Source organism: Thunnus thynnus, chromosome 16 (assembly GCF_963924715.1).
Source record: "Thunnus thynnus chromosome 16, fThuThy2.1, whole genome shotgun sequence".
Classification (NCBI taxonomy): domain Eukaryota; kingdom Metazoa; phylum Chordata; class Actinopteri; order Scombriformes; family Scombridae; genus Thunnus; species Thunnus thynnus.
Genome location: NC_089532.1, coordinates 16,042,469 through 16,059,522, shown reverse-complemented (window position 1 = coordinate 16,059,522; position 17,054 = coordinate 16,042,469). Strand labels below are relative to the sequence as shown.

General features: G+C 39.4%; 2 protein-coding genes across 6 annotated transcripts in view; both read left to right on the top strand.

The window, feature by feature from the left end:
• mboat2a (membrane bound O-acyltransferase domain containing 2a) overlaps nt 1-2,584 on the top strand; it is a 43,626-nt gene extending 41,042 nt beyond the window's left edge. The window contains exon 13 of the mRNA XM_067613713.1: nt 3-2,584. Within this exon, the coding sequence (XP_067469814.1) occupies nt 3-168 (166 nt within the window). The 3' untranslated portion in view covers nt 169-2,584. The remainder of the gene's footprint in view (nt 1-2) is intronic.
• A 1,714-nt stretch (nt 2,585-4,298) lies between these two features.
• Nucleotides 4,299-17,054, top strand: part of kidins220a (kinase D-interacting substrate 220a) — a 47,504-nt gene continuing 34,748 nt past the window's right edge. For 3 of the 5 annotated variants that reach the window (XM_067615044.1, XM_067615043.1, XM_067615041.1), the window contains exons 1-14: nt 4,300-4,476; nt 8,202-8,360; nt 9,516-9,614; nt 10,356-10,454; nt 11,826-11,924; nt 12,395-12,493; nt 12,714-12,812; nt 14,089-14,286; nt 14,429-14,527; nt 14,907-15,005; nt 15,241-15,339; nt 15,820-15,997; nt 16,143-16,307; nt 16,498-16,677. In XM_067615044.1, the coding sequence (XP_067471145.1) occupies nt 8,229-8,360; nt 9,516-9,614; nt 10,356-10,454; nt 11,826-11,924; nt 12,395-12,493; nt 12,714-12,812; nt 14,089-14,286; nt 14,429-14,527; nt 14,907-15,005; nt 15,241-15,339; nt 15,820-15,997; nt 16,143-16,307; nt 16,498-16,677 (1,645 nt within the window). In that variant the 5' untranslated portion in view covers nt 4,300-4,476; nt 8,202-8,228. Of the gene's footprint in view, nt 4,492-8,201; nt 8,361-9,515; nt 9,615-10,355; nt 10,455-11,825; nt 11,925-12,394; nt 12,494-12,713; nt 12,813-14,088; nt 14,287-14,428; nt 14,528-14,906; nt 15,006-15,240; nt 15,340-15,819; nt 15,998-16,142; nt 16,308-16,497; nt 16,678-17,054 lie in introns of all 5 variants that reach the window. The other 2 variants (XM_067615045.1, XM_067615042.1) reach the window with 2 other exon arrangements.

The window sequence follows — 17,054 nt, the reverse complement described above, 5'->3', positions numbered from 1 at the left end:
AGGTCCTGGTACTTCTGCCTACATCTTCTGTGCCTGCTGGTGGTCGTGGCCTTGCCCGTCAAATCGAGACGCCGGCAGGCTAAAGAGCAGCAGGACGGCTTACAGGACAACCAGACTGACCACAACAGCACAGACAACAACTGCAACCAGAAAGACAAAGCCACATGAGGCTCAGGACGCAGACGCGCAGTCCCCTTCAGCAGCAGAAACACTGAGACGAACTAGAAAGCACTGAGAACTGGAGTGTGGCGAGTCTGTTTACCTGACAAAGAACCAAATATTGGACGTACTGAGAATCCTAACAGACAGAAAACACACGTCAACGTCCTGTCAAAACTTCCAGTAGCAAGGATGACCGCGATCACACTTCTTACACGGATAAGAGACCAGGATTTAACAATGGCCATGGTGTAAAACTAACGAATGATAGTGGTTACATTACATTGTATTAGTGGAGATGAAGAAAAACTGACTTCCAAGCTGCCTTAAACCCTCTATGTACTCAGCAGGTGAAATAAAAGTCTGGATGGCACGCTGCAAGAACCCAAACGCAGTTAACACCAGTGTGGTGTCGGGTTTATACAAACAGAATAGAAGTGCAGTATGTGGAGGGTTTTTGTCATTGTCTGGATACAAGCCTCTTGTTAGTTGGAAAAGGAAAATGTGTCCATGTAAAAGAAACATAACCTTTTATCATCAGCTGCCAATTTCAAACAGGCCTTAGGATCCTCAAAATATTGTTTGATTTCTATGTCTTTTTTAAAATCCTTACTCGAAGAAGAATTCACATTGTACGTGTTTTGTATTTAGATGTCTGTGACAACACTATTTGAACACCATTCTTAACGCTTTCTTTCTGGGATGAATTGACTTCGCCTGATGTAATGAACCTATAAAGAGTCCCAAAGTGGAATTCAGATCTCGTCCATCTCCAGCAGTGGAAAGCCACTCAAGAATTACTAAATGGATTTCTGTTTCTTTTTATATTTTTCATATCTGCTGCTTTTCTTTTTTGACAAACACTCATCAGTTTCAGATAAATGTGTGTTTCAAAGGGAGATTATTTACTCTTTGGTGATTTAGAATACTTCTTTTTTTTTTTTTTTTTTAAAGAGCATTTCTGACTTTGGGTTCAGGGGTATTTGTGTTTTGTTTTGTTTTTTTTGTTTTTTTTATGTGTTCGTATTTTTCACACCACAGGTTTCCTCTGTGTTCAAATGTCTTGCCTCTGTAACATATGTGTCCAAAACTATTAAATGAATGCAAGTCCGAAATGACAAAATAATAAGTTAAAGACAGTGGATTGTTTACATCACTGTTGAACAAAATTACCGCAACAGAGATCTAATCACATTCACGCCACGTTCACTCAAGACTTTTAACTGTCAAAAGATTTTGTAGCCGTAATTATCACAAACCAATTGAATGTAGAATAGAAGTTTTCAAAATTGATGCACAGTACATAAAAAAGCACATATTGTATTCAGGCTACAAATTATGTAAGTGTGCAATGTGCATTTGTCGGCAAGGAAATCTGATATTTATGTATGTGACATAATAATAATAATAATAATAATAATGTACAAATTCAAAGACGTAGACCAGCTGTTGTGGTAAACGGTCTTATTTCATATTGTGTGCACATATGTTAGAATAGGGGATGTTTCAGGGTGCATTTACTGTATGGTGTAAGAGACACTGGTTCCTCATGTTGTTTTGGTCCATGGCTCACTGAAAGCCTTTTAAATCATCAGTTTACAACACAGAGAATTTTAAGACAGCCACCACCTGTGACTGTTTCCTGCACCGTGATATATTTTATGGATTTAGTAGATAGAAATGTGGAAATGTGGTGCAGGCAACTTAAAATGCACCTCACTGTTATTTAAACAGAGTCCAATGACACATTTTTACATATCCGTTAAACCAGGAATTAGTCTGGGGGATTCGAGCCCACAGTATCATACAGACTTTGAATTTGTCCATTTTATTTCTGGAAGACAAACAAACAAAAAAAAACAACAACTGTCAGTCATTTGAGTCGAGTTTGGTGCATTTGTGTTAGGTAAAATAATAACAAAGCAGCAGAGGTGAGTTTTGAAGTATGGACCTGTTTTTCATTTTCTTTTTAAGATTTTCTAACATTTGCATATTCCTGCCATAACTGTGTGTGTGTACCAGTATTCATGTGATGTCGATGTGGTCTCAAGTAAACTATATTTGTAGCCTGGGCCCAGTTTAGGCGAGTACGGCCCACCTAAGGGAAAGGGATGTCATTCTACAAACATTATTGCACTGCATGGCCACCCAAACCAGCAGATCAATGCAAACTGCTCCATATGTCCAAAGTGCCAAATCATGAATGGCGCATTTTTGTTTTGTGTGCATGTGTGCCTGCGTATGTGTGTTTGTTTGTGTGTGTGTGTGTGTGTGCGCATGTGTCCATGTGGTATGTGTGTGTGCGCCTGTGTAACATAATGGTTATTTTTGTGTCAGAAGGAAATTTATTGAAAGATTTGTATAACAGTACATTAAAATTCTGATTTATGTGGCAAAATAAAGAGAAATTATTTTTAAACACTAACACTGATGTTTGAAAATAAATGTCTTTTTGTCCAATAATAGAAATTAATGTTGGTACAAATGTTTGAAAAGAAAAGTGCTTTTTTTTGTTGTTGTTAATACTGAAAATTAACATTGGCATGAACTAAATTTTAGCATTCAACACTTCAAACACAATAAACTCACACAGAGAGCATGGAGGATCTCTACTAACAGGATCACTACAATATAACAAAGATTTAAAAGACATTTAAAGAGTTAAGTCAATGCTGTAACGCTGTTGTTGCTGAAAGGTTGAGGGGTCTGGTCACAATACTGTACAGGTGCACCTTTGTCAACATTAAGTGTCCTCTAACTCACCACTGATGATTGCAATAGAGCAGAAGACAGTTTGACATGTCACAGTTGGAGAAGCACAGGTGTAAATAATAAAATGAATTATGGCTGGATTCCCTTTACCTGCATTGTGCTTACTGGCTCACTACGTAGAACCGAGCCATCGTTAGTGTTATTAGTACCACTTGTACTTTTCCTACTATGACAGGTCAAAATGTGTCTGCCATGCAAAGGGTTGTTGAAATGTTATGATGAAACTTTAAAAAAAAATTCTTTGTGAATTTTAGGCCATTGAACAACATTTTAAATCTTGTTATAATGACGTACTTTACAGTAGGATGTTGCTGCGACATAAAACATCCCTACCACTATGACATACTTCAATAGTTACATCACCACAGCGTCAAGGAGTTTCAGTAGTATTTCCCAGACATTGCAAACATAAGGGAGTAAAGGGAAAAGGGAACAACTGTAGTTTAGTGTCAATACACTGAATTATCATAATTCAAACCATTACGTCCAGAATACAATACAAGAGCCACCAAGTGTTGTTATAAAGGTATTTGTTTCTGTTATTCATGTATGTGTAAACTGGCTGGCTCAAATAAAAGATATTTGAGGGATATGAATGAGCAACATACAGTATATCGTGATAGATTGACAGTCATTTTGGGTTTCTCATCTATTGTTTAATGCATATTCAATTCATAAATATAATATGTAAGCAATAGTTGGAACCCATCGGCTATCTTTAGCCTTTGGGCAATGGCTGATATTTGAGAAAGGTCTTTTGGCGGTCTTGCAGACCTACAATTTGCTTCCAGAGAATGGAGTTGGAGTTGAGAGACGAGGTCTACGATCAGATTGTTTCACAAGTAGCCAGTTTACACTCAGTTATCAGTTTAAAACCAAACAAACGTGGATACTTTTTGTAGGTGTTTTAGGTCCAAGCAGGTAGCTCCAATGGATGTATTATAAGAGCAACGAGTACTAGCCAGTCAGGGGCAGAGTAGGGGTGAGTCATGATTCGCCATCCTAGGAACAAAAAATTTGGCTTCCAGTAGAAATCGCCTGGACAGAAATGGAAACCAAAATGCCTCCTATCTCAAAATCTTGTTCCTTGCCTACAGATATCTGCATTCATATGAAGATATCTGTTTATATCTTGAGATTAGCAATAATGTAGAGGTTAGAGGGTGAAAATACATTTATAACCCTTAATTAGGCTATAAGTCTCACTAACCCTTCCCAACTTACAGTACAACCAATTAAAAAAAAATTAAACACTGGCTGCCAACAGTAATCCTGTCAGCTGGGGTTTTTCCAGGCAAATCTTATGAAAGTGGGGGAGGGGTTCCTGATACTGCCCCCCTCTGCTCCGCCACATGTTTACGCCACTGTAACAGAGAAGAGGCGGAGCTGTTGACTTCACCGTAGCAGCGTCGGCTCAGGTTAACGTTGTTCTTTAAAACACACAGAGAGGAGAGAAGAAGCCACAGTATGATGTGAAAAAGCGGTATTTCTTGACTCTCCGAACCGGAATCAAACTTCAGACGTTTTCAGAGAAGCCCAGCCTGGGTAAGAGGACTTCAGGTTGTTTACTGTACTTTTTTTTGTAACTTAAAAAGTATAAAGAGCCGTTGGGAGAGCTAGCCACTCTGCGTTAGCTTGTTAGCCGTTAGGAGTTTAGCTAGCGACTGTTTTTGCTGTTGCTTCCTAGTAATTCGTGTCAAATTCAGGAAGTTGTCTCTCTGTAACATCCTTGTCAAAACCCATCTATCTGAGAACAGAAACAAAGTATTTTAATACTTGACTTTTATTGATCTAGCCATATTTGAGGCCATGTGGTATGTGTAGTCTATGTGTGTCATCCAGATGTTTTTTTTTGGACACGCAGAGCGGCTGATGTGCCACACCTGTTGGTATGAAATAGTATTTAAAGTTGCAGATAGAGTCAGGAAACATGCTGTATAGACCCTACAGTATGTTTATCACACTGTTGTTGACACTGAGCCCTGGCTGACTCTCACTCTTGTGACCAGAGATTTACTCCAAACAGCAGCTTTACAGAGTTATCATAACAACTCTGCTGACTAAAACCCAGAAGACCCTCAAATGTGGAACAAAGGCTGATTCACAAAGAGCAGCTCCAGGTTTGGCTTTTTAAAGTTTTCCAGACAGCTTAGTAAACCTTCTTTTTGGAAGAGACCCCGGTATGTGTCAAAGAGCTGAGTCCTCAGCAGTTTCATACCCACATGACAAGCCATAAGAGCTGACTGGTTAAATTTAGAGAACCTTTTGACTGCGAAGTTCACATGTTCACATAACAGCAAAGCTGACAAGGAGTTTTGTAGATTTTTCATCATGATATCCAGTGGTTTGTGTTTTTACATAAACATTGAACCATATCTGACCCTATAGTAGATCTGAGTGATTACGTGTATGGACATAATATTTATATCTTGACACCAGACAAGATATCTTCAGGGATTTGTATGTTGACATAATTAAAAATGGTGTTTTTCTGTATTACAGTTATGTGACACAATTTTATAAGCTGCTCTGGTGCTCAATGCCTTGAGCTGTTTGGTTAACACATCCACTTGACTATTGATTTCCTCTTTCAAAATGTATTCTTATGGGCCCCTTTTTTTCTTTTTTAAACAAATGCATCTCTCTAAAATAGAGTTGAAACAGTTAGTCAATCACTCAATTAGTAGATTTACATATTATTTAAAAAGATTTTGATAATCGATTAATCCTTAAAGTAATTTTTCAGCAAAAATGTACTTGTTGCAGTTTGTCAAGTGAAAAGCAACATATTCTCACACCTGAGAGCCATGAATGTTCGGCATTTTTGCTTGAAAAATGACTTTAACGATTATTTGATTATCAAAGTAGCTGCAGATTAATTTTCTGTTGATCGACTAATCGTTGCAGCTCTAATAAAATACCTTTGGATTTTGAAAAATTTACATTGGTTTGGGGAAAAAAGTTATCAGATCAATGAGTATTGAAAATAATAGTTGGCTGAAGCATTTTTGACAATATATCAGCTTTCACTTTAAAGTATTGTGATGTTTATTTGAATTAGTCAATATTTTGCAGTGCAACTTCATAGATTTGGAGGGTCCTTGTGGCCAGTAGTAGTGGATCTTTAAAGAAAGACACAGTGCACCAGGATTCATTTAATATTCTGGCTATAACTGGTGATAATCTACCAGTGACAGCTCCTTTTAATATCAACCAAATGTTTTGGGTTTTTTTTTTTTTTTGCTTTATTGCAGTCCACATAAAATTAAATGACACAAATTAGGCCAACATCTTAATTGTCTCTCCCCTTTTCATCTGCGTGTGGTGCCAAGCCAGTGCATGTAATGAATGGAAATCTAGTTGCGTGTGTCTATTGTGTTGGGAAGAGAGATGGGCGTAGGCCAGCCCTCTCATCTAATATTCAGCCTTGAGTAAAAGGGGGGGATGCTGAGCGTGAGCCTGGCAGTGCTTGTTGATACTGTGTGCGAGTAAGCAAGGGATAAAGATTGGTGTTGAACAGCCAAATATAAGTTTCACCCTACACCGAGGTAAGAGCTTCTTCTTTAAACACTGTTTAGTCCCTCTTTTTTTGACACTCTCATACTGGCTTTATTCCATTGTGTCACTATTTTCATGGCTTTTACTGGTTTGGTTGGTGTTTTTTCTTTGCTGGGTTTTTACTGGGTGCATGTTGTGTTAAAAGGATGTGTGCGAACTCCCATCGGACCATTGCTGAACAGAGAGAGAGGGAGAGCTTAAGGTTTACTGATTGGTTCTTGTGTGGTATAATTGTCCACCTATTGTACTGAGAGACAAGGAACTGAGGAGGGTGTGTCAACAGGCTCCTATTGCCTTCACTGTAAACAAAGGATTTTTTTCCATTTATGCTTGACACTGTCTGATATGGGAGAACGGAAGGCAGGTGATCCTTGACAAAAGAAATGTAGTCTGACTTTAGAAAAAAAAGAAAAAAAAGATGAGGATATGCATTGATCGGCCACTCTGATTGGACTCAATTGACTGTTTTGGGCCTTTGTGCTACTGACAGCCCAACAGGCATGTGACATTTTAGCATTTATTGACCCGAGCCTGAGCTGCTTGTCCCAAGGATTATGTTGAAATATTGAGCAGCGTGTTTGGTAATCTTTGTGTGAAACCCATTGCCAAGGCAACTTGCAAGCAATGAATGCAGCTGCCTAATTTAGTGTCGCTGTGGCCGGACGCAAGTCTGGCGAACAACTTGATGAATCATTGATGAGTTTTTTATCGATCGGCTGATTCCCTACTCCAGCAAAAGCAACCATTTTTGATGTTTTCAGGTGGAGCAATATAAGTAGTTGTGTTTTATATTATTGTTCTGGGGAGATCTTGTCTGAATATTGGAGGCAGTTAGATTGCTGCCTGGACAGTGATGTGAGTAAAAGAAATCTTGGCCATGCTAGTCTGAATTTAAAATAAGTCTCCAGAAGGGTGGAGCCTAATTACAGATAATCTCCCCAAAGTGGGCTGTCTGTATTGATTTGTCAGATGCAGATCCTGCTACTTCGTTTTAAAGCAATTCCAGTGAAATTGTGCTGCACTTTAATGCAGAACTTAACTCTTTTTCTTTTTTTTCGGTTACACAAATTTCATTAAGTCCAATTTAAGTAAAAGGAGAAAGGCAGAACTGGCTTTAGTCTTGATATAATTGGAGCACACAGCCGAGTGCACCAATTGTCCAAGTCATCATTACTTCAGAGGATGAACTTTTACAGACTATTGTTTGTCTTCAGTGGTATTTGATGACTTAGTGCAGTTTCTTGAGCGAAGCGTCGCGATTGCTCTGCCTTCATTATAGTGAGCAGACAAATTTCAGTTCATGTTTTCAGCATGAGCAGGCAGGCTCATGCGAACGTAACTGAACTGAACTAAACGCCTCTGTTAGCTCTCGTGTAATGAGCATGTTGAGTGCATTATCCTCCTTTTTTCTCTAAAGACTTGCATATGTTTTTTTTTTTAAGATAGTACGTCATCTTTTCTGATTGTATCTCGGGATGTTTACAGCTTGGCTAACTTTCTTTTTTTGTTTTTATGGGTGAGTTTGTGCGTGTGAGTTGGGTTTGGGACAGCACTTGTTTTTCTCCTAGCATCGTTTCAATGACACCACACCCTCTTTAAACCCTCTTCTCGTCTCTTGGTAGTGTGTTACATTTTGCCGTGCAGTCCAGATAGATACCACAGGTTTCCTTTGCCTATCGTGAATACTGACTGGCTTTCCTCTTCCTCTACAGTGGTGTACAGGTGGTTAGCATTCAGCCATGGATACCACCACCTCCCTGAAGATGACCTCTCTGGCTGTCCAGAGTCTGTTCGGCTACGTGGAGGAGGAGAACCTGGCTGCCATCAAAGCACATTTGGACAAGTTCAGAGATGTGGACAGCAGGGGCGATGTAAGTCACAACAACCCTCCTGTTCACTCAGGTTGTTTATTTCAGGGAGGAGTACGCAGTAATGGGTGGCTCTTAAGGATCATGCGTCAAATTTTTGTGGGAAAAGGGATAATAGAATCTGTTGTGTGAGGCTGAAAGCCATTTGCAAAGATAAGACAAAATAGTATGAAGCACTATGAAAAATTGTGTTGTGGCCTCTTAAAGTTGATATTTTCCTTTTAGTTTGGTCATGAATGAGTTACTGTGCCTAAAAATAGTATTCACTCCCCTTGGAAGATTTCATGTTTCATTGAAAACTACTAAAGGAGTTTAATACTTTTTTATAGAAATTAAGAAAAACCTCACATTGATGTAATGTACCCTGAAAGAAACAAAGGGACAGTTTAGAGGGGTATGTGGTAAGCCATTAGCTGTTAACCCGTACATACACTGTACACATTAGGTTATTATCTCACAAATTAAAATAAATACCCACTAGAGCACCAAATGTGTATTATTCTGCAGCTGAAGAAGCCCCCCAGCAAATACACTATTTACTCCTTTTGAGTAACATTTGATTAAAAAATACAGTTCCCAGTTTTTTTTAAGGAATTTACTTACCTTTTTAAAAAAACAACAACATGTATTTGTGACCCTTTTGAAAGGGCTATTTCTTTAGTAGGCATGAATGGGATTATTGCCACAGTGCCACTTCTTTTAAAGCTTCCTTTAAAGTTCCCCTCCACTCAAAAATGTGTTTTGATCATTGCTACTTCACTTGAGTGTTCAACCTTCACTATGCATAGTGATGTATGTGCAGAGTTTGAAACTAGAAGGCTGTTTCCCCACACTGAAAATCTGAGTTGTACCTTACAAGCATGAAATGGACTTATTACTCAAAGTATTTTTATATGTCATAAGACATGTCTGGAGGGGATCTTAAAGTCCTAGCTAGTAGACATAACATAAATTTAACAACACAAGAATGCTCAAATATAATGTTGCCACTTCGCATAAAGTGGTCATTTATTATATTGCTGTGCAGCATTTAGAATCACAAATCAAGTGATATCACCATCTGTCAATTTTCTGATGAATTTTCAGATAGTTAACTGCATAATTAATTGTTGGCATGTTTTCAAATAGTTTTCCTTTTTCCCTCTCTGCTTATTTCAGAACGGACAGACTCCCTTGATGGTGGCGGCAGAGCAGGGCAATCTGGAGATACTGCAAGAGCTCATCCGGAGAGGAGCCAACGTTAACTTTGATGATGTTGTAAGCACGCACACACACACATACGTAGGTCTAAAACCGCCCCATACGGACACACCCCCACACGCAGGTGCATGTGGCGTTTTGGATTTATGGCTTTATTTGTGGAGAACGCATGAGAGTCCAGGCACAGGTGGAAAAACAATGTGGTCATTTAAAACCGCATTATCCGTTTGACAAAGACGATGTAGCTCAACTAGTGGCCTTGATGTTCCATCTTGCTGAACTCGCCACACACAGGCTTAGTCCACAGCTATTACGAGCCATAATGACAACTCATTACACACTTTTAACTTAACTCTTTCCACTAAATGACAGGATCCACTAGCTGGCCAACACCCTTTTTCTACAGAATCCAGCCCCCACACAAGCACACACTCACGCATGCATACACCCTCCTACTTTGGCACACACACGCACGCTCGCACTCCACACCTCTCATTAACATTAACTCACGTACATGTAACCTGCTATTACACACCGCACACTCAAACTTATGCTCACTTTCGACAAAGAAGAGAAGGTGAAGCATTACGCTCCTGTCTCTCACACTCTACTCTCCTGACTCTTCTGTCTGTCCCCTCCTGGCACCCTGTTCCCATGAGCACCTGGTACGACCAGTTGGTAGGTACAGCACTTTGACCGTTCCCGAGCCGTACCACGGGGAGCTAGGACAGTTGTTCTTTGAACTGGAATTGGAGCATGATGGGAGTTCCCACGGTAACAGGTTGTCTCTGTGCACAGGACTGCTGGACGGCGTTGATCTCAGCAGCTAAGGAGGGCCACATCGAGGTGGTGAGGGAACTGCTGGAGAACAATGCCAACCTGGAACACCGAGACATGGTGAGGATATAGATGGAGACAAAAAAAAATAAGTGATGTGGTGGGGAAGAAGATTTAGCCCAGAGAATTACTGGAACGTTATTATAAATTCTTCTGAAAACATTTTGTGTCTGTTTTGTATCTGAGAAATGAATTGTTACATGCCATTATGCAACATATTGATATTGTATCATGTTCTCCAGAAATCAATACAGTACACTGTAAGATCAAGATAAAGTGAAATAGATTAAGTAGGCAGGGTGGAGCAAAAACTGGCGATAGTAATGTATCCTCAGTGCTAAAATGAATCAACAATTAATATGTATAAGAAAAAGAAGTGATAGCGAACAACATGAGACAACAAGACACCATGCTGATCTTTTAAATATACTCAAAACATCAAACTTCAGAGATTGACTGACTGCTCAAACTCGGGCTCTATGTTGACTCTGAATATGTAGCCTTTATACAGTTTAGAATATAATAAAGTTATGATGTCTTGATTTTATATACATAAATGTTTTTTTATTCAGTGCAGCGCTAGTTGAACTATATGATCCATTAGCCTTGAAATGGACATAAAATGAAATTATCGATTGGTTGATGGCTCCTCTCTAGTAGTAATCCTATTTACTGAGCTCTGGTCTTCTCCACATGGAGCAATGATGTGATTTGCTCATAGGATCCAGACCTGTCAGAGACAGACAGACAGTCTGCAAGCGTCAAGTAGCAGCTGTTCTGTATATTTATGAGTAAACTATTGGCAAAATGCAAATGAGATACATGTGTTTATTACCTGAGGGTGATCATGATGGATATTTTTATGATGTAGATGTCCCAGCTCAAGAGGCAATGTGCATTTCCAGCAGCCAGAAATGCTACAAATGCATTCCTAATGAGCACTAACCATTGTTAAGTAGTGAAAAGGGTTTATAAAATTTCTATTTCCTTCAGTATTTTATCATGCATGATAAGACAGGTAGAGTTGATTTTAAATTCTTAGCGTCTGTGACTTTAGGTGGTGAGTCAGGACGTCAACTGAGTCATTGCAGTGAGGGCTGTGTCTAAGCTGCACAGGACAGATCACAGCTAGTCATCACAGTGGGATTATAATAAACCACACAGTGTGATACTGTTCACTCACTGGAAATTGTGTCACACCAGCTGTAAATAGCACATGTTCCCACCACAAATTCTGCTAAGATTTTATCTATTCTGGAGGGACTGAAAACTGTTGTTGCCCTTAAATATTATTATAATAAAGCTATATTTATAGCTATATGTACATGGCAATTTTTGAAGTGATTTTTTTCCCTCTCTTCTCTTTGTCTGCATATTTTTTCTATAAAATGTATACAAATCAACTCTGTTTTGTGTGTGTTTTCAATGTAGGGAGGTTGGACTGCTCTCATGTGGGCAGCCTATAAAGGTCGTACAGATGTGGCACAGCTGCTCTTGGAAAAAGGGGCTAACCCTAACATCACTGGCCAGGTACTAAGACTGAACACACTGTACCCCCCCCATAGTAATATCATCAATGGTATCTATTATTCCTTAATTTTTTGCATTGAAAATTACACAAATAATAGGTATGTACACAGCACATGACACATTTTAATTTGTTAATCAGTTTGTTAATCTAATTTCTAAAAATAGTCTCTGAATGGTTTATTGTAAAAGTGCTCACATGATGTGTTTTATTCTGATTGCGACATGTAAATATATTACAGGGTTTCAGCTCTAATATAAACATTAGTTTTAAATATCAGCAAACAACTTTAGAGTAACAAAAATGCGAACACAGCCACAACCCTGTGCTTCACCTGCGCTGTGCAATACCTACCCCATGATCTGCTGTTTCAGTCATGTGAGGTGGCTTAAAGCATTATTACGACCGCAGGCCTGACACCGATCATTAGTTATTGTCAACATGACTTCACCCCTGTCTGCTGTCCCAACAGTACAGCGTCTACCCCATTATCTGGGCAGCAGGTCGAGGCCACGCTGAGATTGTCCATCTCCTGCTACAGTACGGAGCCAAGGTCAACTGTTCAGACAAGGTAACCACATACTGACAGATGTTCGTCAAAGATGGAGTTAGTTGTATAAGCTTAAAAGGTTTGAATGTCATGGTCCATGTGCACCCTCCAATCCTTCACGTCCCTCTACCCTCTTCTTTTATTTATTATTTCTCTTTTACATTTATGTCCCTTGGTTGTTCATCTCTCTCCACATGTTTCATTCACTCTTTCATTGTTTCATTATGTCCTTTCTTTGCAGTACGGTACCACCCCTCTGATCTGGGCATCCAGGAAAGGTCACTATGAGTGTGTGATGCATCTTCTAGCCAATGGAGCTGATGTGGACCAGGAAGGAGCAGTAAGTAGATTATAGATATCCTGTGAATGGTTGCGTTCAATCGATATCCAACACTATTATGCACTATTATGATGTCTCAAATTTTGACATTATTAGAGCTTTTGGCCTTTTTACACAATATACATGTTCTGTTGCTGTTACATGGCCTGTAGATTTGATTTTCCTGTAGAATGTTAATCATAGTCAAGATATATATGGTATTTAAAATGCTTTTATTGATAAAATAATAAAACAATATTGAGAGGTAAGTGTGATAATCTAGATTATTGTTGGTCTTACTGTCAGGTTTCAAGATATTTCTGGAAAGTTTCGAAACACCTTTGAAAGTTTGAAATCTGGAAAGATATGGAAAATTATTTATTTTAGTATTTGGGTGTTGATAAATATATATGACAAAAAGGCCTTTTTCACGGGAGGCATTTAGACATATCATAGTAACAAAAGCCCATGTGTAAATGATGAAAATAATGACGACTGATTCCATCGAACTGCTTCAGTTTCAGGGTTCTGGTATTGTGCCTGCTGGCTCACTGTCACACCGTCATGGCTTGCTGGGACTTTTCAGTAGAACAGAGCCATCATTAACGTTATTAGTAACACCTGTGCTTTTCCTACCATGACAAGTCTGCTGTGAAAACACATATGCGTCCTACATGGCTTTGTACGCACTATCATTTGACTTTGTATTATATTTGGCAGTGTTTTCTAAACAGTTAAATATTTTATTTGGCAGACTGAACAGGTATCTCAACAGCCCAGCAAGTCAAATTGCATTCCGGGTTCATTGTGGGTGCTACGACACATGAAGCTGCCTGTTCTCGCCAGTTCAGTTTTCACACAATCAAGATTTAATGCTGCCAAGCGCCACTAGCGCGTTAGTAAACTGCAATTTTAAATAATTGATTGCATCTATGACGCAGCGCATCTGTGCTCCTTGGAGTCATGTTACATCTGTGCTGATACAAACTGAATAATGTGATAGTTTGATATGTAGCATCAATAATCAGATGAAACTGTTGTAGCTAATGTCGCAGAGCAATTATTTTATATGTGATTAAGAGACTCTAGTGCCTGGAAAAATATCTGAGTGATTGGGCTTGCTAAATGAGATGTCAATAATAAGGTGTAATTAAGATTGTAGTGTCTAGCAGAGCTGCTGAAATTAACTAAAATTATTGAACAACACTTAGTCAAGTGGAGAATAACATCTGGAATACTGAAATGTTATGGAACCTCAAACGTGCACATTTAAATGTCTTCTTTTTTATCGTTTCAGAACTCAATGACAGCTCTGATCGTGGCAGTGAAAGGCGGCTTCACAAAGGTTGTCAAGGAACTGCTGAAGAGGAACCCCAACGTCAACATGACAGACAAGGATGGCAACACAGCCCTGGCCATTGCTGCCAAGGAGGGACACACAGAGATTGTACAGGACCTGCTGGATGCCGGCACTTATGTCAATATCCCAGACAGGGTGAGGCCTCCCTACTGCAGCGTTGCCACCATGCTGTTTGACACTGACAAGATGTTGTAAAGAGGTTGACATGAAATACAATGTGAATTAAATACAATACCTATCTCCCTCCTTTTTTTCCCTTTCTGTCTCTCTCTTCCAGAGTGGGGAGACAATGCTGATTGGAGCAGTGAGAGGAGGTCATGTGGAGATAGTCCGAGCTCTGCTAAACAAATATGCAGATATTGACGTCAGGGGACAGGTAGGAGCCCCTCTCCCACTATCTCTGCTGCCTTATTGATGTTTAAAAGCCAGCAGGAGGCCTTCTTTTGTTTACTGTTAACTGTCACACTGCAACTCAATACTGTTTACTTGGATCTGTTGTTTTTGGTAAAGTGAACTTTAATCTATGAGTTAGAATTACACAAATATAATTGCTTTAACACAAATAAACACACACTGACACAGTACGCATAATGCTACTCATTATGTGTATACTGTGCTTTATTAAAAATGTCCTGCATTCACAGCTGTGCTGTTTCAACACTTGTCCATGCGCCTTTTTGTATTTCTGAAACAGTTCATTTTTTCTAAGATAAAGCTGAAATAGTATTCGCCTTGTTGTTTCCTTTCCACATCAGGATGGAAAGACTGCCCTCTACTGGGCAGTGGAGAAAGGCAACGCTACCATGGTGAGAGACATCTTGCAGTGTAACCCTGACACTGAGAGCTGCACAAAGGTATGGAACAAATCCTTTGAATTTCTTGATCATTACTTCTAAAGTATCATGTTTCTCAATTATTTCTCATATACTGTATTGTGATCAAATTAAAATTAACATTCTTTTTGCTATATTAAAAATATCTACAAAAGAAATTAAAGGTCCAATGTAAGTAGACTTTTATGTTCAAAATAAATTTAAGAATAGAAATGATGATATGTTGTGTGTGTGTGTGTGTGTGTTTGTATTTTAGGAGGGAGAGACCCCACTTATCAAAGCCACAAAAATGAGGAACATTGAGATAGTGGAGCTGCTGCTGGATAAAGGGGCCAAAGTGTCTGCTGTGGAGAAGGTAAAACACACTAACGAGAAACACATCTACAGAAAACCCTCATCATAATAACTCAATGGCTTTGTATGATTTCTGCAGTCTGCAGGTTTGTTTTTGCCACATTAGCTGCAGAACCGAACTTGTAAAGATGTACTAAAATTGTTTTTCAAAAGCAAGACACTTCAGATATTCATGATCCCCAAAGTACTAAATCTGAGTAAAAAATGTCAGTCCTTGTACACAAACATCTTTTATTCACAGATCATTTTCAATGTTTGATTGTAATTTCAGCTGTCATCTTCAGCTATTATGTAATATGGCCTAGTTACAGTTACCAGACCATTATCAGCACATTATACTTCGCTTGGAACTCTGTCCAATATCTTAAGATCAATGAGAGACATTAATAATATAATTAATACTAAAAAGTAACTTTTCAGTTTGTCAGTGAACAGCAATTAGTCATTCCTGTGTTTTTTGTTTTTGTTTTTTCCTACATAGAAAGGTGACACACCGCTCCACATTGCCATCAGAGGGAGGAGTCGAAAGTTGGCTGAACTGCTGCTTAGGAACCCTAAAGACGGCCGCCTGCTGTACCGCCCAAACAAGGCTGGAGAGACACCATACAACATCGACTGCACCCACCAGAAAAGCATCCTCACACAGATATTTGGAGCCAGTACGACCCGTTTCTCCCTGTCATTCAGAAAAAAAATTGTGTGACAAAACAAGCTCATAGCCTTGTTGTTCAGGAATCAGAAAAAATGTTACTACTTTAAGCACTTAATCTTCTTCTTCTCTCATCTCATCCCTCTCTCTTTCAGAGCACCTTTCCCCCTCTGAGTCAGATGGGGACATGTTGGGTTATGACCTGTATAGCAGTGCTCTAGCAGACATCCTGAGCGAGCCCACCATGCAGCCGCCCATCTGTGTGGGTCTGTACGCTCAGTGGGGCAGCGGCAAATCTTTCCTTCTTAAGAAGCTGGAGGGTAAGTAACCTCACTGCTTTAGAAAAGTCTCCTATATGAGGATGAAAAGTACAGAATTGTGGAAATTTGCTTTTTGGATAGTTACTTGCCTCAGTTTCTTCCACAACTCAACGTTTTGATGTTAAATAGAATTCAAGGCTTGAAATATTTGACATGATTTTCTTCTCCTTCCTCTCCACTTGTCCATCAGATGAGATGAAGACATTTGCAGGCCAGCAGATAGAGCCATTGTTCCAGTTCTCCTGGCTGGTGGTCTTCCTCACCCTGCTGCTGTGCGGCTCAGTGGCCGTGGTCCTGGGCTTCACTGTTGATCACAAGCTGGCAATCGCTGTCTCCCTCAGCCTCCTTGCCTTGCTCTACATCTTCTTTGGTAAGAAAGAAGACAGACTTGCTACAAATCAGATTCTTAACAGATGACGGGGGAGAAGTTTCTGCTTTTGTTTGACCTGCTCTACAAGATGGTCAGAGTGAAGGGCCGGTTTAGCATCAGCCTCAGCCTCATCCTCAGCAGAGCAGATTCTTTGAGCTGAAACTCCACTCGAACTTTGTTACTATGCCACCCTGCTGCCCAAAAGAGATGTAGAGCAGGAGTTCTTAAAGGTGCAATATACGACATTCAGCCCCAGTAGATGTTAGCAATCAACTATTTGCTATGTAAAAATGTCTCGTGTTTTATGTAAGATATAGAACGATGTAGTGGAGTAATGGTGTCCTGAACAGCGAATGAAGTCATGTTTCCTCTGTGTT